Here is a 21782-nt window from a genome sequence, read left to right as displayed (position 1 = left end):
ATCATCAAGACGGGTGAGAGAGATCCGGATCAGAGACAACAAACTATATTCTACAAGCAAACTATACGATTGATCCGGATCATCAAGCTGGAAGAAAGAGATCCGGATCAAAGTAAAAAAAAACATATAAAAACAGGTTAAACGCAAACTGGACCTTGATCCGGATTATCAAAGAGATCCGGGTCAAGGACAAGCATCTTATTCACAATTTAAGGAAAACTTACAGCCAAGATTGAAAAGAAGCTTATGGTTCATGAATGTGTCCCGAGTCGGCTGAAACTCGAGAGAATCACAGAAACATCTAATCTGGATGATAGCCCGACCTTCGAGCACAGCCGGGTTAAACTTGGTTTGAACCCCTTCAGTACTAAAGTAAGGGAGATAGGCCAAGTCATATCCCTTCAGAAGGATTATCTCGCCATTCCAATACTTCAAAGAAGACTGGTGCATTATTGGCTTGGCTCTACCCGGGTCGTAACCACACTCCGAGGCCCGGAACCTGATCTCATAAAAAGGTTTCTGACTCGATTTGGAGAGATAAAAAATCTGATGAAAAAGCTTCAAGGTGGGCAAGAATCCAGATTTGTTACAGCAAGCGATGAACCATGTCATCGACTTTATCCCATTCGGGGTGATTTGCATCGGGGAAATCCTGTACACGTGCTTACAGAGATGCTTGATAAACATATGGCACCGGGGGCTCCACCCGGATCTGAGATGTTCCATCCAGACCGGGACAAAACCATCTTCTGGCCGATGATAGATCCTCTCATGGGGTTCTGGCCATCTCCACTCAATATCTGGAGTCAACTGGTAAGCAGCCCGGACCGCCTCATTCATCTCACCCGGATCAGCCTCAGAAAACGAGTCCTTCAACTGGTAGTGATCCCGGCTTATAGGGAAAGCAGAGAACATCCTCTCAAGAGCTTCCTGGTTATATACCCCGGGGTGACCGTCGGGCTGTCTATCATATCTAACAAAGTGATACTTAACATCCTCGTTTTCGATTTCGGTCGGCTTTTCAACAAAGTGATACTTAACATCTATCCAATACCCCTCGGGCGTGAAGGGAACTGAGCCCCCAGGCATTCTCTTATACCTGAACTTTGAGATTATCTCGGCGGAAGCAGGAACTTTCTTAACCATCTCTACCCGGATCTGTTCTATACCAGATGAATCCGGGTCACTCTCCTCTCCAGAAAAGTTTGGGTAGCAGTTATAGACTTTCCTAGCCCGCTCCTTGATCCGGACCATATACCTATTAAAATGAAGGTCAGTTAGTCTGGGCCCTACAGATTTTATTTGTCTTGCTAAGTGGTCCGGATCAGGTACGTTATGTTAATTTTATCATAACTTAATGATCCGGACCACCAATGCAAGTCCAACCCGGAAAAAATCAACGATCCGGATCATGTTAACTACAATCCACAAAAGCAAACCACAATGGACCCGGATCTTGATGACAAGAACCCAAATCCGGGTCTATAGAAACAGAAAACTTGAGACAAAACCCATATACCCGGATCCCACCGGCAAGGGCCCATGCCCAGGTCAGAAGCAACCAAAAACTAATAAAACCTAAGTTATACAATCCCACCATAAACCTCCCCCAAATCCGGACCCTATACCTCTACCTGGATCCAAAGCAAAAAACCTAACCCACAAACAGCAACCTCAAGAATCAAAAAACAAAAAATGCACAGCACACATATATATACATATATTTCAGCCAAGAACACGAAGAACAGCAACAAAAAACCCAGAAAAAACGAACCCGAAAATTCAATTTTCGCACAAAAATACAACAAAGACAAGCAAAAATAGATAGATCTAAACAAAAAGCAGCCATACCAACCACAAGAAAGACTAAAACACTAATTGGTACCATGGATTCGAAGGAAAAGAAACAAGATCGAAGCATGCAAAATTGGAAAATCTTGAAAAAACTCGAAGATAAAGCAGAAGAAATCGAACAAGAGAAGAATAAACTTACGAGTTACAAACAAATAAGGAGACGGCGGCACAACAGCGGAGAGATCCAAAAACAAGAGCGGCCCTTCAAGAAATTTTTAGAGAGAAAGAGAGATTGTTGGTTTTCTTTTTAATGGAGAATAAAGAATGAATGAAGAGTAAAGAGCATCCTTTTATAGGCCCAAGAAAATGAACAGCCCCGCCACGTGGCAGGGTATAGTTGGCTGGCGTAGCGGTTACAAAACTGAATTGAAGACCCATAATCATTATGGGAGCGATTTTTTAGGAGTAAACTGCAAAAAATTCAATTTCATGGGGGGAATTAACCAAAAAATGTTACAAATCCCAAACTTTTCAAATTCCACAGCCCACTACCCGGATCAATAACCTTAATCCGGATTGCATCTACCACACCAGATCCGGATTGGGGGGCAACCAGGAGCACAAATTTTTCTGAATCTACTCTACCTTAATCCGGATTGCATTTACAACACCAGATCCGGATTGGGGGGCAACCAGGAGCAGAAAATTTTCAGAATCAACTACTCTATCTTAATCCGGATCACGTCTACCACACCAGATCCGGATTGGGGGGCAACCAGGAGCACAAATTTTGTTGAACTATTCTACCTAAATCCGGATTGGCATCCAGTACACCAGATCCGGATTGGGGGGCAACCAGGAGCACAAATTTTTCTTTACTAAGCCAAATATGCAACCCTACTCTACTCCCTCATCCAGAAAATCTGCATAAGGGAGTGGGGGGCAAATGATAGGGTATAAGAGACCCGGATAGGCATCAACCTAGACTAAAGGGAGGCAGGCTCAACCGACCTGCTAAGACCCCCCCTCTCCCAGGCCAGTCAAGCATAGGAGCCCAGGCCCGGGTCTATCCTACTTCCCGGATTCGGATCCACCTGCATACCTGGATCCGGATCGGGGCCAAAACCACAGTGAGGGGGGTCCCAGAAAATACACGCACACCCCACAACCCGCCAAGCAAGGGGGCGTAGGCACGTGACTATGACAGCTATCAACAACCAACACACCAGACAAGCACGACGCGTGTCAGAAGGCCGTTAGGACACTCTGGAGGTGGTCCTCCCCTGGACACGTGCAAGCAATCCGTCCAAGTCAGGCGTCCTCCGGTCCCAAGATCCAACGGCCCAAATTCAGAGGTAACTACCCCTAAACCCTACCTTTGAGCTATATATACCCCCAAGGCTGAAGGGTTTAGGGGTTGGAAAATAATTTCTCTTGCACTCACACACTCTCATACACTCCAAACACACAGCAGCCATCACATATACACATCCACACACAAACACACAGCAGCCCCTAAGATACATAAATATATATATACCTCCATCCTCTCCAAAACCCGTTCTTATTCTTACACCGGAGGCGCCGTGGGAGCAAAACCCCCCTTCCGGTGTTGTTTTGCAGGCGCCCAACCAGCAGCTACACCTCACCCCCGCACAGAAGATCCAGGAACGCCGTCGGACGGAGCCGCCCGCTCACCGGAGTTATCATACACAATTATATTTCACACAAGATATACCCTGTAAGTTCAGGAGAGAATTTTTATAGAGCCATTCAACAGTTTCCGCTCCTCAACCATTTCCTTGGTCAGGAAAAGCTTAGGTCGCCCCCTCTTCCTTGTTTTCTGCTCCGTTGAAGAAATGCAGTACGAGGCGTATCCTGAAAGTGTGCGCTGTGACACCGTGAATCAGCGATCTATTACAGTAATAATACATTGATTGCAACAAAATCCATTCCCAAGCCTAGTCCACCTGAAATTTTATATTAACTGAAAATACATGGTATTGGCTATTGGGAACGTGATAAATGTGTGGGCAAAAAGAAGAGAAGAAGAGGAAAGGAGGCCATATTCTGTACAGGGACAACAAATTAACTCGCCTCTAACAGAAAAATTTTTAACTGGACATATTTTTATATTCTAAAATGCTCTAAATTAATTTATGACCCATATTTTCTTTTAATTATTGCGTACTGTGTAACTTGTAAGTAATGCTACATTAATAGCTATATCCAAGATAAAACTAAAAAGAGTACGCATTTTTTTAAGAATCACTTCTGCATGTTTTTTGATGTTGTATCTTCTCTAAGTAGTTGGATTATTATATAGAATCGTAAGGCCTCACTGAATAGTGGTTTAGGTTTATACCCAGAAGGCTAAACTAATGTATATATGAAGCAGAGGCAACTAAAATTCTTGTCAGTATTTAATCTTGTATCATTTGAGCCTGAGTGCAGTACATCTTAGTTTCATAGTTTGATTATGGCCTAAACGCCTATTTAAGTTATGGTGTTGAAAGATCACCTACCTTATTTTAGAATATATATAATTAAGTTTTATGCTTGTTTTTGGCCGGGCACCGGTAAACACTTGTTAAATATAAAGCTCTGATAGCTTGTGTATAATACATGCAGTGATCCAGTAGGCATTTTATTATTGTATCTCTTGATGTAAGACTGGTTTCTCTCTTAAATTATTAGATGTGAGTTAATACTTATAAGTAGCAGGTTATAAGAAATATTGTTGGTTTGGGCAAAATATTTAGATGCACAGGTGTTGGCCCCGTTCCACTAGAGCGTTTTTTTATGTAATCGAGAAAATTATTTACAAGGTAAAACTGAAAGAAAGATATTTACGTAGCTCCAAATGCATAGAAATTTCATTAATTATTAGATATCTCTGAATTTTTGACAAGGTGAGGAAATGTTTCCTAGTTAGAAATTAAGGAATATTTGTAGATGGTGATTGTCTATGTTTCCATTTCGTGAAGGTGCTCACTATGGGATAAAGAAGCGAGTTGCAGACAGTGACGGATACAGGAATTTACCTATGGTGTGTCAAATATTTAAGACATAAACGATAAAAAAATCTGATTCATATAATAATAAAGAGTTATTACAATTATTCTCGACGAGTTTTCATATTTTGATACCTATCTATAATATCACTCATCTTAACATTCAAAAACAAATCTCTCTCTTGATAAGTAATCAAACAATCATTCAATATTTGATCTCCCATGCTATTGCGTAGTTTAGCTTTCACTTGTGTCATTCCAGAAAAAACTCTCTCAACACTTGGAGTTGCAACAGGAAGAATCAACACTAACTTTAATAACAAATACACCCTTTCATGAGTCATAGACTTTCCTGTCTCCACAAGTTTCATTGAAAGCTCAACAAGATTTTTTAAATCCTAAAATCTCTCATCTTCTCTAATAAAAACGATAAAATTCTCAAGAGAATGCTCGAAAAATAGCAATTCAGTACTTGAAAATTCACTTGGATAAAATTCAGCAAGTCGTGTTAATTTACTTTTATCAAAAGCAGCAAACCGATTTGCATGATTAAAATAAGACATGCATATTAATAATTCCTTACTTATCTCGGGAAACCGATTTTCAAGTTCTTGCAAATAAAGATCAATGACACTTAGAAAAACTTCAACCCGAAAATGATGAAAATTTGTTATTTGTGGGCTCTTACCTCTATACATCCTTTTCCAGGGATAATGTAATTTGCTTCCATATTTGGAACTTCAACTCCATATTTAACCAGAAAAGAAGTGACTTTGTCCATATGAAAATTCCATCCTTCATCTCGCATCTTTTGTAAGCTAGTCTTAGTTATGTCAACCATAGCCATAGCATTTACAATGTCTTGATCATGCTTCTGCAGTACCACATTCAGCTCATTTGTTATCCCAAATATAGCAACCATCAAGTATGCGACAAATACAAAATCAAATGGCATTAACAAGTGGGTGATAGATTGTGCCTTATTAGAGTCAATTGTATCAGAAACTTCTGCTATAGCATCAAGTGACTCAAGAATTGCGGGATATAAGTCAAGCAAATTTAATATTGTTTTAAGATGAGAACCCCAGCGAGTGTCACATGGCCTACCTAAACCACGCTCCTGATTTAAACCACTTCATGTTTCAAGTTCACCTATTGACAATGCTTCAACAACTCGGGCAGCTTATTTTTCACGAAGAAATTCTTTTCTTTTTGGTGAACCTCCTACAAAATTTAGGAGAGGTGCAAGTACATCAACAAATAACCAGCCACAATATGAATTCTTCTTAGCAATGACAACTTGTGTTAACTGAAGCCGATGTGCAAAGCAGTGTACAAAGTATGCTTGAGGACATTCATTTAATACTAAAGTTTTAAGACCGTTAATTGCACCTTGCATATTACTCACCCCATCATAACCTTGACCCCGAACTTGAGAGAAAGTCAATGAGTACTCCATGAGCAATGACTCGATAGCTACTAAAAGTGTCAGTGAAGTAGTATTGGGAACGTGCACAATACCGATAAATCGTTCACATACTTCTCCTTTTTTATTTACATATCTCAAACAAAGAGCCATTTGTTCCTTATCAGAAATATCAGCTGATTCATCAGCAAGAATAGCAAAAAACCCACCATTTAGCTCCTTAAGTATCGACTTAGTTGTCTCTTTTGCACAAGCATTAATGATATCTTAACAAACACTTTCTAGTCTTTGTTTTTTCTTTATCAAATTGAAAATTTTGATGAATCTAAAACCCAGTGAATCAAAAGCCTATAACTCAACAACCAACAAACACAATTTTGAGCCTGAGATTAGTAATATAAATGTTGGAACTTGGAAATTGGAATCGAGTTTATCTCACTGCAGTCTGCAGTGTTCTCCCTGGCTATTTGTATTTTATTTTCTTGTAAATGGCCCGTGACTTTTTGATTGTGTTTCTGTCTATGGGCTGTAAGTTAGGTCCATTGAGGCCCATCAATTATTTTTTTTTTTTAAATAATGGTGTGTCAAATGACACACCTTGCACAACACTCCCTCCGCCACTGGTTGCAGAGAGAAGGATTCAAAAATAAGAGATTTGAAAGAAAAAGTTGTGCATTTAGTCTGGCAACTGAAAATGCAGAAGACTGAATTTATGCATCAGGAAAAATTGAGATTTGGCAATGAAGCATCCATGCTCTATCATTTCTTGTATATCAAAGAGCTGAACGAATTTGACTGGATAGTTTTTTTCCTAGATAAAACATGCTATGTTTACATACATGTTGTTTATTTAATTTTAAATAGAACCCTACAAAGATGATGCTTGTACGTACATTTCTTTTTTTATACACGAAAGTGCCAGACCTTAATCTAAGAATGTGGTAATTGAGTTTGTTTTTTTTTGGTTTCCAGGGTATGCTTTTTATGAAGTTGTTTGTCTGATTTTGATGGGAATATTGGAAGAAAAAGTAACGGTGGAAAGTTTTTAGTAGACACTTGTTATATTACATAGTAAATGATAATACCACTACTAAAAGATTAAAACCCTGAAATCCTAAAATTCTCTCAACCTTGAAGGAGCCTCCTGTCATCTCTGAGGGGCTTCCATCGGCTTTCACCGGTGGAAAGCCCCGATCTCTTCTTCTTTTTATTATTGTTAGTTCATCTCTTAATTCATATCTTGTTAATATTCAATAATTTCCCAATTTATTTAGGTTTTGTTTGTCTCTCCTTGTGAGAGTTTGGTTTTATTTAATTTGTTTGCAATTTATCATGCCCGAGATTACAGATCTGCGAAATTTTTATGGTGTTGATTCGGTGATAAAGGTTTTTATGGTGATGCATTTGTGGTCGATTGCTCAAAACAGCAATTGGAGGATTACATTATGTAGATATCACTTCAAAAAATCGCTTGGTTGTCTATCCAAGAAGGAATGATTCAACAGCGATATAATTATACGTTTGTTCAATTTCGATCATATGTGTAGATGCCGTATGACTTTTCATTATTGAATTATTTTCATTTTTCAAAAAATACCACTACTAATAATATATATAAATCAATTATTACTGAATGAACGGCAACAATGCACAGCTCCATTAATAATTATATTAAAGATTTCATTCATTCTATTTTCATATCTAAAATCCTTTTGCCTACGTTATATCCATTTCCATCCTCCTTCATATCAATTATTCTACTTTTTCCCCGCTCTGATTGGAAGTCATTGTTTTAGATAATTGACAGCCATGATTATTAGCTCTCTTGTAAATATAAAGACTAGATTAAAAAAAATAGAAAATCACGGATTCGAATACTGATTAACCTTGAATTTACTCAATCCCTTACTATATATTCAACCTCATTTGGGCACACAGGGGGTACTCACCAAAGAAACTAAACACAAGTTTAGGATTTAGGGCCTACTTCTAGAAAATATAAAGCTTAAATTCTTATGTATACCCTACACATGCCACACTAATATACACAGGAATAAATCAAACTCGCCAAACTAAAATAATTTGTTATTTGGTATTTAAAAATTGCAAAAGTTACAAAACCCACTAAAGCCGATACTGAAGACGACAATCATCAATCGGAATCAAGCAAATAGGTGAGCTGAAGGCGTAGTCCCGTCTTTTTGGATAACCCATTTGTGCACCTCTTCTGTAATAATACCAGACTGACATTTTTTTAGTGTATGGTATTTTTGTTAATCCACAGTTACTAAAGACAAACTGATTTTTTCACATGGATTATTTTGGAACTTTTTATCCTTACTGTTCTGGTTTAATATATACTAAGAGAAGTTATAATTATTCGGATTATGCCTAATTAAAAGGAATTTTTTTCCTTTGGTCAGAGGTTCATATTCCCTGTAATATATTATATGGTTTTTAAATTTTTTCTTTTTAGATTTTATATATACCTATATAAGTTGTAGTTTTTTTATTTATAATAGAAAAGTTAGTACATTTAGTTGTTATGATAATTAAGACTAATTAATTTTTTCACTTGTACGTGATTTGCAGGTTTATTTCGGAGAAACATTACTTGGCATTTATGGGTTTTCTCTTTTAGATCATTAAAGATTTATTGTCTAAATGTTAGAAGATATATATTTATATGTCTCCCGGTTAGATAATAATTTTTTTGAAAAAAAAATAATTTCTTGGAGCGGATATACGTGTAGGTAAACCCGACAAAAAAATTAATAACACATCATGTCAAACTATGGATCCACAATCATAAATTCTGGGAAAAAAACAAAAAAAACACATCGTTCTCACAAAAAACTAACAAAATGCTTTTCATTTTTATTGTCGATAAAAAAATTATTTTACTTTAAACCAAACACTAAAAGAATCCTAAATAATACTAGAGGAAAAAGCATATAAAATTGACCAAGCCACAAAAAAGAACACTCCAAAGTCCAAAGGGTACTTTTTGTTGTAAATCCTTGTTATTGTCAAATATTAAATAGTAAGGTTAGGCTTAGACTTATAAATATTTGCATTGCATTAAATTCTATATTCCTTGTTTTGGTTATAAATAGCCTTCTTCGGAATGATGCAAAACACACCAAGCAGCTTTCATTTTCTCTCTAGTCTGCTCTTTTTCTCCCTTTCTGCTATATTTACTTTTACAGAGGTTCGATATAATACTGTTATACCTAGTATTTTACAACACGTTATCGACACGAAACCCTCCGAAACTGAGAAGGTAAAATTTTAATTTAAATATACATAGATATATGAGTAGACGTGGTTACACCCTCTACATATTTATATATATGTGACCGAAGTAGATGTAGTTACACCCTCTACTAATAATTTAAATATATATGGCCGGAGCACCGCCTATTAAAATTATTTTACGGTACCATTTAATTTTGGGTAATACCGAAATATAGTGGGAACCTTAATTTATAAATTGCATATTTATCGAATAATAACTTTGCCCATAACTAACTTATGCAGGATTGTCCACTTTAATTTATTATTGGTCGGAGATAACCTGCATACGCAGACGTCCGTATGGCGGGTGAAAATCCATTTGTCATTTTATATTAGATCTGTTTATATTATCAATGATAATAACGATATATACATTGATTATTGCGTACTTGTTAACGCACCTGATTAACTATGATTTTATGTAATATTCATATTGATGAATTAAAATTTAATAATTTTCATGTTAATTCAAATTTAGTATGACAAATATTACAAGCTTGTCATTCGTTGCCTTGGACATTTCTGGCGATAATTATTTATCATGGGTACAAGATGTAAAATTGCATTTGGGTTCAAAGAAATTAAGCGATACAATAAAAGCAGAAAATAAATCTACGGCTGAAGAAAACTTTACCTCTATAATTTTTCTCCGACACCACATGCATGAAGATTTAAAATCTGAGTACTTAGAAGTCGAGGATCCCTTTATTTTATGGGAAAATCTAAAGGATAGGTTCGATCACCAGAAACTAGTTAATCTACCTGCAACTAAAAATGATTGGGCTAATTTAAGACTTCAGGATTTTAAGAGTGTCCGAGTTTATAGCTCTGCTTTGTTCAAAATAAGTTATAGGCTTATTATGTGTGGTGAGAAAGTTACGGAGAAAAGAAAAATCGATAAAACACTATCAATTTCACCCAAATAATATGAACTTAGCAGAGATGTACATGGAGCGCAAATTTACTAAGTTCGGGGATCTTCTATCAACTCTCCTCGTCGCTGAACAGAATCATGAATTGGTGATTAAGAATCATCAATCCCGTCCAACAGGATCTACCTTATTACCTGAAGTAAATAACATGTCATTCCAGCAGAATGTACGTGAAAAAGGGTATAGAGGTGGACAAGGCCAAGGTCGGTACCGTGGACGAGGTTGGAGCCACGGGCATTTTCATTCATATAACAACTATGGTCACCGGAAGTGGTAATCTGAATTACAGAGTAAAAGAAAGGTACACGAGGAGGAAAAACTGAAAATATTTGCTATATGTGCGACATGGATGGGCACTGGACACGTAATTGTCATGCCCAAAATCATCTTGTTAAGCTATACCAATCTTCTCAAAAATCAAAAGAGAAAATGGTAGAAAAAAATTTCGCTAACAATAACATAGATGATTTCCCGAAAATCAAAACTGGAGAAAATCACAATCAAAGGGGAGTGTTGTAAATTGATTGTTATTGTCAAATATTAAATCGTAAGGCTATGCTTAGACTTGGAAATATTTGCATTGCATTAAATTCTATGTTTCTTATTTTGGCTATAAATAGCCTTTTTGGGAATGATGCAAAACACACCAAACAACTTTCATTTTCTCTCTAGTCTGCTCATTTTTTCCCTTTCTGCTATATTTATTTTTACAGAGGTTCGATATAATACTGTTATAACTAGTATTTTACAACACTTTTCATTTTATAGAGTAGAATAATAGTAGCTGCTTTCTAGAGAAAATTAAATAATTATTTTTTAACATAAATAAAATACATATAGCCAACTTATGAAATAAACTAGGCTTAACTAAAAAAAACTTATAAAAAAACTATGGGCCTCTCAAATCCATTACATGGGCCGAACTTGTGGCCAGCCCAATCTTCACCTACTCCGACCATCATCTTCTTTGTACTTGCCATTTTCAAAGCTACATAAACTCAACAAGACAACAACTGTAAATTGTAATAAAACATAAGTACAAGTACAACCACTGTATATAACACTTCCATTGCTTTATTTTCACAATCTTGGTTTGTTTGTGAGTTTCAAGAAATGGGTTTTTCAGATTTATCACTTTTGCTATTACAGACCTCATTTTTGCCCTTACAAAAATGTGGTAAAGAAGCCCAATTTGTATTTCCAAGAAATTCAAGAAAAGTTTCATCTTTTATTGTTAAGGCTATTAAAAGTTCATTACAGGACAATAACAATGATCATGGTACTAAATTAGTCACCTTTTTGGGTAAAGGTGGCTCTGGCAAGACCACTTCTGCTGTTTTTGCAGCTCAGGTATCAATCTTTTTTCTTTTTAATTAGTTAGTGTTTTGTTTTCTTTAAGAATCTTTGTTATTGTTTGGGCATTGTTGTTTTGATATTGATTAAGTTTTGTTAGTGTATTGTGGTTAATTAGTGTTGGTAAAAAAATTAGTGTTGGTGTTGTTTGTATTAGCACATAATCATGATTTACATACGTGATACTAAGGATGGTAGTGATGATAGGGTTTTAGGAGACTTGGTAACTAATATGGTATCAGAGCTCTTTTGTGTTTTGACCCAATGAGCTCGAATTTGAAACCTGTTGGCTGTTACTTTGAACTAAAAGTTTTAATGTTTTCCCCAAAATGGGCTACAAGCAATGCACAATGCCATTATTCAATTTCTTAAAAGGGCTTTGAGTGACGGAATGTATTAATACGTGAGCTAAATGTGCATATTGAGGCGTCTTTTGACATTTAGAAGTTGTGGGTAGTTGGTAACGTAACGGTCTGCGCTAGTAATATTAAGGAGGATTGCAAGTAGTAGGGGAATTAAGGGCTGTATGTAGTTGCGGAACCATGAAAATATAATTTAAGAAAAAGGTTAAGCAGTCTTGGGGTCGAAGGCTTTTAGTTGAAACAGTTTGAAGGTGTTGGGGAATTCAGAAATTATAGATTTTCTAAATGTGGAGTAATTTTATATGGATGTAGTAATTAATTGGCCATAATGAGCTGGCATGGTTAATGCCGCCCTGTATATTCTTGTATCTTTATTTGACATCAAAAGTAAGTATGATATCTAGCTGTGCCAGTTTCTTTGATTCTCAGCATTATGCAATGGCGGGGTTCAAAACGCACCTAGTGATACATACTCAAGACCCTACTGCTGATTATCTATTAAACTGTAAGATCGGGACGTCTCCTATAACAATCAACAATAACCTTTCTGCAGTCAGACTGGAGACTACAAAAGTGTGTTCTCTTTCTCTTTATAATCTGTAAGAACTTAGTATTCATTTCGTGGAGATTATAAATCTAAATATTTGTATTCTATAATTGCAGATGCTCCTTGAACCTCTTCGTCGACTAAAAGAAGCTGATGCACGCCTTAATATGACCCAAGGAGTCCTAGAAGGGGTGGGTATGTAATACTGTTTATTCCGCTTTCAATTATCGATCCCCTTTTACCAATGGGAGTACATCTTATTAACATCACTTCATAATGTTTCAGGTGGTCAGTGAAGAGCTTGGTGTTCTCCCCGGAATGGACTCTATCTTTTCAGCATTAGCGCTAGAGAGATTTGTAGGATTTCTTGGTGATGTACCTCAAAAGAGCAACCAAAATGACATGTTTGACATCATTATATATGATGGCTTGAACACTGAAGAAACAATACGCATGATAGGTGCAGCCAGCAAAACTAGGTTTACTCCTATCTCTCACTCTTTCACACACCCTTTACCCGACCAGTAATTTTTTCTCACTACATGAAATGACGTGTTAAACAGATTATACTTGAAGTATCTGCGAGACCTTGCTGAGAAAACTGATCTAGGGAGATTGGCTGGACCCTCTCTCTTGAGACTGGTGGAGGAATCCGTGAATATAAACAGCAGAAGGCCCCGTTTTACCGGCAAGATGAGTTCAGAAGTATGGGATGACTTGGGACAGACATTGGAGGTATGGTATTACTGTTTCCATCTGTGTGACGATGATATAGCCTGTGGAGTATATAATATCCTGCATGTGTTATGTGTTGCAGAGAGTGTCTTCTGTCTTTGCAGATCCACGTCGCTTTGCCTGCTACCTTGTGATGGATCCAAATAACCCTGCATCTTCAAATTCTGCATTACGCTACTGGGGATGTGCAATTCAAGCTGGTGCACAGGTTTCAGGAGCTGTTAGTTCCGTGTCTCCCAGCCCTGGTGTAGAATCATTAGAGCCGATTAAGAACACTTTTTCACCCTTGCCTTTTGCTTACGCCCCTAACCTGTCGGTTAATGTCCCTTTAGACTGGAATGAGATCATTCTTGGCCATTCGAGTGAAGACTTACGAAATCTTCTCACTGATACAGAAAGTGGCAATAGTTGTGGGACTCCTTCAGTCAAATTTGATCCAACCAACAAAACTGTCACTCTTCTCATGCCAGGATTTGACAAGTCAGAAATCAAGTTGTTCCAAGTATGATTCACTTCTCTGTACAGATTTTCATTGCTTTGCATACTTCTTGCCTTTAGGTCTCCCTAAATGGTCTTCATTAAGATTAAAACTCTTGTTGAAATATTAACTTAATAAGTATTGTGAGATTCATCCATGTCCACCTGTATAAGTTTTAGCTTTATTAAATTTATAGAATTATTCAATGAATATGTGCGCAAAAAATTAACCGACCAAAAAAAAAACCCGTACTTTTTCTGTTTAAAAAAGTTAGACATACCGATATCATCATTTACACGATCATTTTCATTAATCTTGCAATCTTCCAGTCTTCCACAGAAAAAGTCTGAGATGATGTTTGCCTGGGTTATTTTATTTTTAATATTGCAGTTCAGGGGAGGATCCGAATTGTTGGTAGAAGCAGGGGATCAGAGACGTGTTATTCGCCTTCCATCTCAAATTCAAGGAAAGGTTGGAGGTGCTAAGTTCGTTGACAGAAGTATTATCATCACAATTCGGTAGTGTTTCGCTGTTTGCTGCATGTAGTGCTGACCCTAATTTTCTAAAGCATATATACAAGTGCAATGGATCATGAACAAGGAGGTCAGATGTATACAAAGCTTTACTAATGAAGACAAAACATAATCAACGGCCATGTTCTCTGTATTTGAGACTTTAAATTTAGCAAAACCAAAGAATTATTTAGGCATGACTCGTCTGTTTACTCAAATATTCTTTAAATTACTTCAATATATGATTTGTAGAGCATAAAAACTATGGTTCCTAGTGTGTGTCATAAACCAAGTAAACTTGGAACTGGAAGTTACAATAAGGGGAATGTGCATAATCATAATCTAATTATCTTTATCGGATATTCTATTGTTTAAGTTAATATGGCTAACAGACACAGTGAATGTCGAGCATAGAACGTGTGCTCTATCATCCAATGATAGAATGAATCGACTAGTTTTGAATAATTTTTCCAACTTTCTGAATTCTGACGGTTTCCAGATACTCCATCTATAAGCATTATGCCATTCAAGTGTACCTATGCATTGTACAGGTAGTTTTGTGAATCTAGTTCTTCAAAGCTATAGAATTAAGTACAAGTGGGCATTATTATGCACCGAAGTTGCTCTTTTGAGTTTATGTTTGAAAACCTTGATAAATGGATGAATGCAAGCTCTAGAGAACTCGGTTCATAGGTGTGCAAAATATGGGTTAGTATAAAAGCTTGAGAAAGGGAGGAATTGGTAATGTTTGTAGAAATTGAATTTTGGGGATGAATGCAGCAAGTCAGTACTGTAAATTACATATGAGCATCCGAGAAAAAAACAATAAACTAACAGTAAATATCTAAAAAGCACAATAGGAGTGCAGACTGTGAACTTAGTTGTAGATTTGTAGTTAGTATAGACCTCAACGAGCATTGTTATTAAAATCTAATTTGCGGATCAAAAAGGCTTGCCAAAGAAACTGAAGTTTTATATCAAACTATTCATATGATGAACACAGCATTGAAATCTGCTTTTCTATTCCCACATACCCAACTAGCATTGGAAAATCCACCATGAAACGTCTAGTTGAAAACCTTATAATTCCATCATCGTTTTCTAATTTTTATTTTGGAAAGAAGTAAAAAACACAGAATCCAGGAAACTACAAAGCAGAACCTAAGTTAGTTCTGTCTCGCGAAACCATGGGGGCATTGCTAATCCCCCTTTTGACAGCTTAACTTTGAGACGAGTTTCAGTAATCACGATGGGGCATATCACGACCACGGCCCCTCCCAGAATACCCGTACCCTCTTCCATAGTAACCTCCTCTAAAACGGCCACCTCGACCGCCCCTGCCACCATGATGCCTTGAATATTCCCCAAATGTCTGTAATGTAGCAAACAGGTGAGCACATGATAGGCTAAAATATTTATTAAATTAAACTGCTAGCTTTAAATTTTATATAATTCAACTACAACGGCGCAAATGTACCTCAGTGTCTAACTTCATCTGCTCAAAAAACCCAGGCCTTGCATTATTTGATTGATTTTCACGAGAATTGCAAGAGAGCTTATCAAAGAAGTCATCCTTGCTGTATACAGGCTGTATGATGGTATTAAAAAGAACAAACATCAGTCTCTCCTTTATGCCATTAAATATATATATGCACAAAAAAGAAAACAGGAGTATACTAACCTCCACCCCGGACTTTTGTGATTCGGCATCTTCTTCAACATAAAAATCTTCAGTTGCGTTTTCATCCCCTTCTTTTTCATTCGAATTTTTGTTACTTTTACCAAGATAACCCCAAACTTCATCCTTGTTAAATTTCTCGTTCATTGCCATAAAATCAAATTCTTCAGTAAATTTCATAACCGGTCGGAAAATCTGCAAGCCAAATGTTAATCAATTCATGTCACCTCATACGATTCCATCTTTTCGAAGATCCTACTCAAAGCAGCTCTAAGAAGTTGCCTAAAGCTTATATGATGCAATTTTAAGTGCACATGCACATTTAACCTTCTAAGCCACAAATCAACATATAACTGCAAAGATAAGGAAGGTTCCTCGAATGGATAGGGGTAAAATAGGATTGGTATGGTGGTGGTGAGGAGGAGTTGGGGTACTGATGCTTATATTGTGATTTTCCTAGAGCAATGAGAGTCAATTAAATGCTAAAATGGCCGGTGATCTAAACTTTTCCCCATCTGTTTGATACATAACCTAGATGCCAGTTTAAAGAACATGCAAGCTCAGGTTTAAGTGAAAACTGCTAGTATCCCTACTTTTTTTTTTAATTATTTTCTATCTCCACTCTACAACCCTCACTCCCAAACAAAACACACCAACATGAGCCAACCAAGGTAATAGATACACATAGTTGTATAGGCTAACACAAGACACTACAGAGCTATTCAAGTGTTCAATAATCATCTCTTCATTCTACTTCACCTTCACACATTCTTATGTTATAAAAACAAAGGAACAGGCAAGTCAATTTTTGAACAAACATTTTAAATAGGATCTAAAATACTGCAGGCATGCGAAGACATCAATAGCATTGCAACAGTCTGTTAACATCTTGAGACAGATCTTTCATGTAAAATTCCAACTTAAAAAGTTTTCAATATATTTTAATCAAAATAAACAGGATCAACTTACCCCTGATCCTCTTCCTCTATCACGCCCTCTGTAGTTGTTGTAACGAGCTTGATGAGGGGCACCATTCGGCTAAATCAAATCACAGGGTGAAACATTGTAAGCCCATATCAAATGTTTTAGCCCGATTATTTGACTAATGTACAATAAACAAATATATCACTGACCCCAGTAAAATTAAAATAAATTAGATGAGTAACGAAGATGACCAAGTTAAAAAAGATTTCTATATATTCTTCTTCACTGAGCAAGTACAGTCTCATGCAAAAGATAGAAGTTTAGCATTTCAAAAGGCTAATAATAAGCAAAAGAACCAAGTTATATCTTTTTCATCAGAGGTTGAATCGATCATCGGAAAAAGAATTAGGAAATGGTAGTGAAGTATTTAAATGGAGTATCATGCAAAATTGTACGCACTTCATTAATTTTTAAAAGTTTTTGCCCTACATCTATGCAGACAGTAGTGTTTGATCATGCAAATGTTGTAGCAGAACTTAGCATAACAGAAAGACATTTTAGACAAAAACAGGAAGAAAAAAAAAAGAAACATGTGTATTGCTCATACTCTACATGTTTCTGCAAACAAATGATTGGTGTGAACTCAAAAATTTTCTTTAAATTTTACATCTATGTAGAAAGACGTGCCTGACCATATAACTGTTGTAGCAAAAATTAAAATTAAATAAGTAAACTTCCAGTCAAATTTAGGAAAAAATAAAATATTTCCCACGTGTACTATTCTCCTTAAATAACCCGCCAATGTTAACGACGTAATTTTATTACTATTTTACTATTTTAACAAGGTATATGCATATATAGTCAATAAAGAATATATGTGCGACATGAAATGCAATTTAGCAACCTTAGGAATGTAAGGATAGATGCGTATAAACAATTTATAAAAATGAGCAAAAAAATCACAAGTGGCGGCTCTTTATTTAATTAAAAAATTAGAATCCGCACCTTATACACAGGGCGGAACTGTTGCGGTAATGGCAATATTGGTGGCTGAGCTTCAGTTGCAACAGGAGTTGGAAGTTCAGATAACATCTGCGGCGATACTTGAACCACTTCCACATCTTTATCAGCTATCTGTGACAATGGTGCTAACGAAAGGGCACTTTTCCCAGATTGCAAAAGCTGTGCAGGGGTTACAAGTGAGGGTGGTGCTCTCTCTGTTTGAACTGAAGTAGATATACCAACTACAGACGGAATGGGCTGGGATGCAGTTGAATACTGTGGGCTAGAGCTAGTGATATGCTTGTTAGTGATAGGAGGTACAACGGTATTACCATCTGGACCTAAATTGGCAAACAGAGATGCTGACTGCATGCCAGCACTCAAAGGCACTGCAGGAATTGCAAGATAAGGAGCCTTAGTTGGCAAAAAACTAGGTATGGATCCGAAAGACAACACCAAAGGTGGAACAGGAGGAAGACTTAAAGGCAAAGAGGCGTTTGTTGCACTGAGTTGACTAGTAGTGGTTGGAAGGAAAGGCAAAGGAAACTCCAGCTGGCTTGAACCTGGCAAACTTGAAGTTCCAGTTGGCAAGGATGGGCTGAAAAAAGGGTACTGCATCGAAAGTGGCATTGCTAGCCCCGGTAGTGGCTGGAGCAAAGATTGCTGGTGGAGTTGAGAAGGCCCATCTGGTGGGGCATAGTAACCTAGCCAATACATTGGCATCGGAAGTCCACTACCATTTGCACTTGGATGAGGAGGTGGGGGACCCCACGACCCCAAATTTCCTCCTGGTTGGTGCAAAGGCATACCTCCCTGGTAACTTGAACCAGGTGATCTAGTATGAGAAAGAGTGCCAGTCAAAGAACCAGTAACAGGAGGTGGCAAGCTTGAAGATGTGGAAGATGGGCGAAGATGGAGAGACTGCATTGACAATGTACAATAATCACAAAGAGTCAAGTACAATAAAGACGCATTCAAAAGATGTTGTGTATATGTGTGTAGGTATTCTCTTAACATACCTGAAATATGGCTGGATCACTGTTTATAGCAGTAGTTTGCATAGGGGGCTGAGCAGGTGGAGATGATTTAACCTGCAGATCCTGCAAAAGGCACACGCAACAACTGAATTTTAGCTCCTATTATAAACAAATGGTTGTAATGGTAACAGATTACCGTCCAAGAAATGACAAGATTAAAACATCAAAGAAGCAAGTTAACCAATGTAGAATACTCATCAATTAATGATATTAAAAAAAATAACAGAAAAAATGACGGGTTTTCACTAAATACCAACACAAACATATATGGAGAAAAAATTAAAAAAACCATATCAACGACAATCCAATTTGCAACATAAGCTGTTACACGGAGCAAATCATTACTATAACATTGATTAAGTCCCCACATAGGATAGTAAGATATCCTAAATGTGTCTTTCCATATTTAGATTACCATCTTAATTGAAAAAAAATATTACATTTTACTTAAATTTCTACCATTGCTCTAATCAGATTTTCAATAATTACAAGTAATAACTTCTTCACCATATTTGCATAAAGAAGACAAAGTTACTGCTAATCGGATTTAAACCAATATATAATGTGAGGAATAAACAATGATAATAATTGCAAGACTATGAGTACACATTCAGGTTTAAAGTGTCCAACATCATGGTAACCAACTCGGATGTTCCCAAACATAGTACCTTGATATCACTTCCACGAAATATAATGTATCCGTAGACTTTCTCACTAGGCAAAACTTGTGGACCATCTTTCTTCCGCCCTTCTGTTCCAAATGATCTCACTGCAATTTACAAGTAAGCATCAAAATTAAAAAAAATAACTCATGGTTTGGAAAAATATTTCATTCTAGGCATATAGTGACCTTTCTTGTAATACATGATTCGAGACTAGATAATGGTTACTAAATAAGCACCGAAGCGCAAAGGTATCCCAGGGCATAGGCGCAATGCGCAAATGTGCACCGAAGTGCAAAGGTAACCAGGGCATAGGCGCAATGCGCAAACGTGAAGTGCAAAGTACGTAAACCTAATATACACGCATATGTAGATGCTAAAACATAACAAAATTAATTAAAAAAGGGTAACAATATTATTGAACAAGTCTCTATAAGGTTTATGTAATTAACAAGAGTTGAGATAGAATTTGTGTTTATAATCACATGAGAGGTGAACTAGTGGCCAAAGTGTGTTCCTTTTTTAAGATAAATTAATTCTCTTCTTCATCAAGGTTCTCAAGATTTCATCAAGATAATTAATATTATCCTCAACACTCTCTAATTCTCCTCAAGGATCTCCTCCACATCAACTTAACACCATTTATATCATAACATGCTTCCTTCTCTTACTAACACTGGAGGATATATGTAATCGTGACGTGGAATAAAATTTAATTTGTCTCAATCTTTTCTTCTTATTTCATCTTATTCTTTTCTTTTTTTTCTTTATATTCCGTAAACACACGATAACAATCCAATCTTTTCATTGCAACAGTCATGTACAAACACAAAAGAGTATAATCCAACCGCACCACAAAGTAAAAAACACGAAATGAATATAACAATTCATTTTCTTACCCGAATAACAGTAAAAATCCAATCTTTTTACCACAACATTCATGTACAAACACAATAGACCATAATTCACACACAATACAAAGTAAAAAACACAAATTGAATATAAACTTTCCATTTCTTACACAATTAACAGTAAAAATCCAGTCTTTTTACAACAAAATACATGTACAAACACCATAAACTACAATTCAAATACAATGAAACTAAAAAAGCACAAAATGAACATAGAATTACCATTTCTCAAGCCGATGCTAGACTCTGCGGTGTTCAGATTGTACAAAACACCTTCATAACGAATTTCACTTATAGAAATCAAGCTTATTAAGCTTCCAATGTAAGCATCAGGCGATTTCGAACGCTCAGTATACATCTTCTTACGGTCACTCTACCACGGCTAACCAGTTTCAATCTCTCTCTCTCGCTCACTCTCTCTCTGGAGAGAGACAAAACTACAATTGTGTTTATTTGTGTGTGTGTATGCTCTTGGGAGGCTTTTAAAGTTTTTTGAACTTTGATGTCCCCCGGCTCAAGCTTTTAAAGGAAAATATGAACAAACAAAATACTACTATTTTTGTTTCTTTTTTGAATATATTATGCCTCTTTTCATCTTTTTTTAAAAGATAATGTTTTTTTTTATAAAATCTCCCGGATAATAAACTAGTATTTGTGATATTGGGATATCTCATTGGTATCTTTTATTTATTACATTTTAAAAATAAACATACTTTTTAGATTTATAGAAGAATTATTACTGGATATTATACGATTTTAGGATAAGATTGAATAGTTGAATATTCATTTGTCCTAATTTGAATAAATAAGTTAAATTTTAATTCGGATATTTGATTTTGTATATATTTTATGTGTATCGTCAAATCAAATTCAGATATACGTGATACATGATATCTATGAAAACAGATTTTAACATATAGAATAACATATAATATCATGTTATTATTTAGAGATATTAGTGACATAGGAATATCTTATTACTTTATCATGCTCTTATCCGGATAAATTTGAAAAATGGACCTTAATTTCGTAATTTAAAAAACAAATATTTCAAAACATATCAATTAAACGTAATGACCCTTAATATTATTGGAAAACGCAACTCAATTGCGTTTATC

General features: G+C 36.2%; 3 protein-coding genes across 3 annotated transcripts; 1 reads left to right on the top strand and 2 right to left on the bottom strand.

The window, feature by feature from the left end:
* Nucleotides 1-5478: 5478 nt before the first annotated feature.
* LOC141713666 (uncharacterized) lies at nt 5479-9857 on the bottom strand. The gene is made up of 3 exons (XM_074517181.1): nt 9812-9857; nt 6037-6476; nt 5479-5928 (listed from the first exon to the last, which is right to left on the bottom strand). The coding sequence occupies exons 1-3, from the start codon at nt 9855-9857 to the stop codon at nt 5479-5481; spliced, it is 936 nt and encodes a 311-aa protein (XP_074373282.1).
* Nucleotides 9858-11472: 1615 nt separating this feature from the next.
* LOC141673912 (ATPase GET3D, chloroplastic) lies at nt 11473-14688 on the top strand. The gene is made up of 7 exons (XM_074480643.1): nt 11473-11813; nt 12608-12751; nt 12842-12916; nt 13011-13204; nt 13289-13460; nt 13543-13962; nt 14329-14688. Exons 1-7 carry the CDS (start codon nt 11577-11579, stop codon nt 14458-14460), a joined length of 1374 nt encoding a protein of 457 aa, XP_074336744.1. The 5' UTR covers nt 11473-11576; the 3' UTR covers nt 14461-14688.
* Nucleotides 14689-15402: 714 nt separating this feature from the next.
* LOC141673906 (protein decapping 5-like) lies at nt 15403-21171 on the bottom strand. The gene is made up of 8 exons (XM_074480636.1): nt 20887-21171; nt 19760-19860; nt 19074-19154; nt 18058-18975; nt 17098-17166; nt 16132-16323; nt 15928-16038; nt 15403-15822 (listed from the first exon to the last, which is right to left on the bottom strand). Exons 1-8 carry the CDS (start codon nt 21020-21022, stop codon nt 15688-15690), a joined length of 1743 nt encoding a protein of 580 aa, XP_074336737.1. The 5' UTR covers nt 21023-21171; the 3' UTR covers nt 15403-15687.
* Nucleotides 21172-21782: the final 611 nt, after the last annotated feature.

Source organism: Apium graveolens, chromosome 1 (assembly GCF_009905375.1).
Source record: "Apium graveolens cultivar Ventura chromosome 1, ASM990537v1, whole genome shotgun sequence".
Lineage (NCBI taxonomy): Eukaryota > Viridiplantae > Streptophyta > Magnoliopsida > Apiales > Apiaceae > Apium > Apium graveolens.
The sequence above is the reverse complement of the archived record's forward strand: the minus strand, read 5'-3'. Positions and strand labels throughout refer to the sequence as shown.

What these genes read in the sequence shown, in the direction of transcription:
- LOC141713666 (XM_074517181.1), bottom strand. Translation starts at nt 9,857, where the DNA reads ATGACAAATGGATTTTCACCCGCCATACGGACGTCTGCGTATGCAG. An exon ending in ACGGACGTCTGCGTATGCAG is followed by an intron (nt 6,477 to 9,811) that starts GTTATCTCCGAC and finishes CTTGTGCAAAAG; the next exon opens with AGACAACTAAGTCGATACTT. An exon ending in TTGCACCTCTCCTAAATTTT is followed by an intron (nt 5,929 to 6,036) that starts GTAGGAGGTTCA and finishes GGTTTAAATCAG; the next exon opens with GAGCGTGGTTTAGGTAGGCC.
- LOC141673906 (XM_074480636.1), bottom strand. Translation starts at nt 21,022, where the DNA reads ATGTATACTGAGCGTTCGAAATCGCCTGATGCTTACATTGGAAGCTTA. An exon ending in TTCGTGGAAGTGATATCAAG is followed by an intron (nt 19,155 to 19,759) that starts GTACTATGTTTG and finishes TGCCTTTTGCAG; the next exon opens with GATCTGCAGGTTAAATCATC. An exon ending in ATAGAGGAAGAGGATCAGGG is followed by an intron (nt 16,324 to 17,097) that starts GTAAGTTGATCC and finishes TTTGGCTTGCAG; the next exon opens with ATTTTCCGACCGGTTATGAA.
- LOC141673912 (XM_074480643.1), top strand. Translation starts at nt 11,577, where the DNA reads ATGGGTTTTTCAGATTTATCACTTTTGCTATTACAGACCTCATTTTTG. An exon ending in CTGCTGTTTTTGCAGCTCAG is followed by an intron (nt 11,814 to 12,607) that starts GTATCAATCTTT and finishes TTTGATTCTCAG; the next exon opens with CATTATGCAATGGCGGGGTT. An exon ending in GGTGCAGCCAGCAAAACTAG is followed by an intron (nt 13,205 to 13,288) that starts GTTTACTCCTAT and finishes CGTGTTAAACAG; the next exon opens with ATTATACTTGAAGTATCTGC.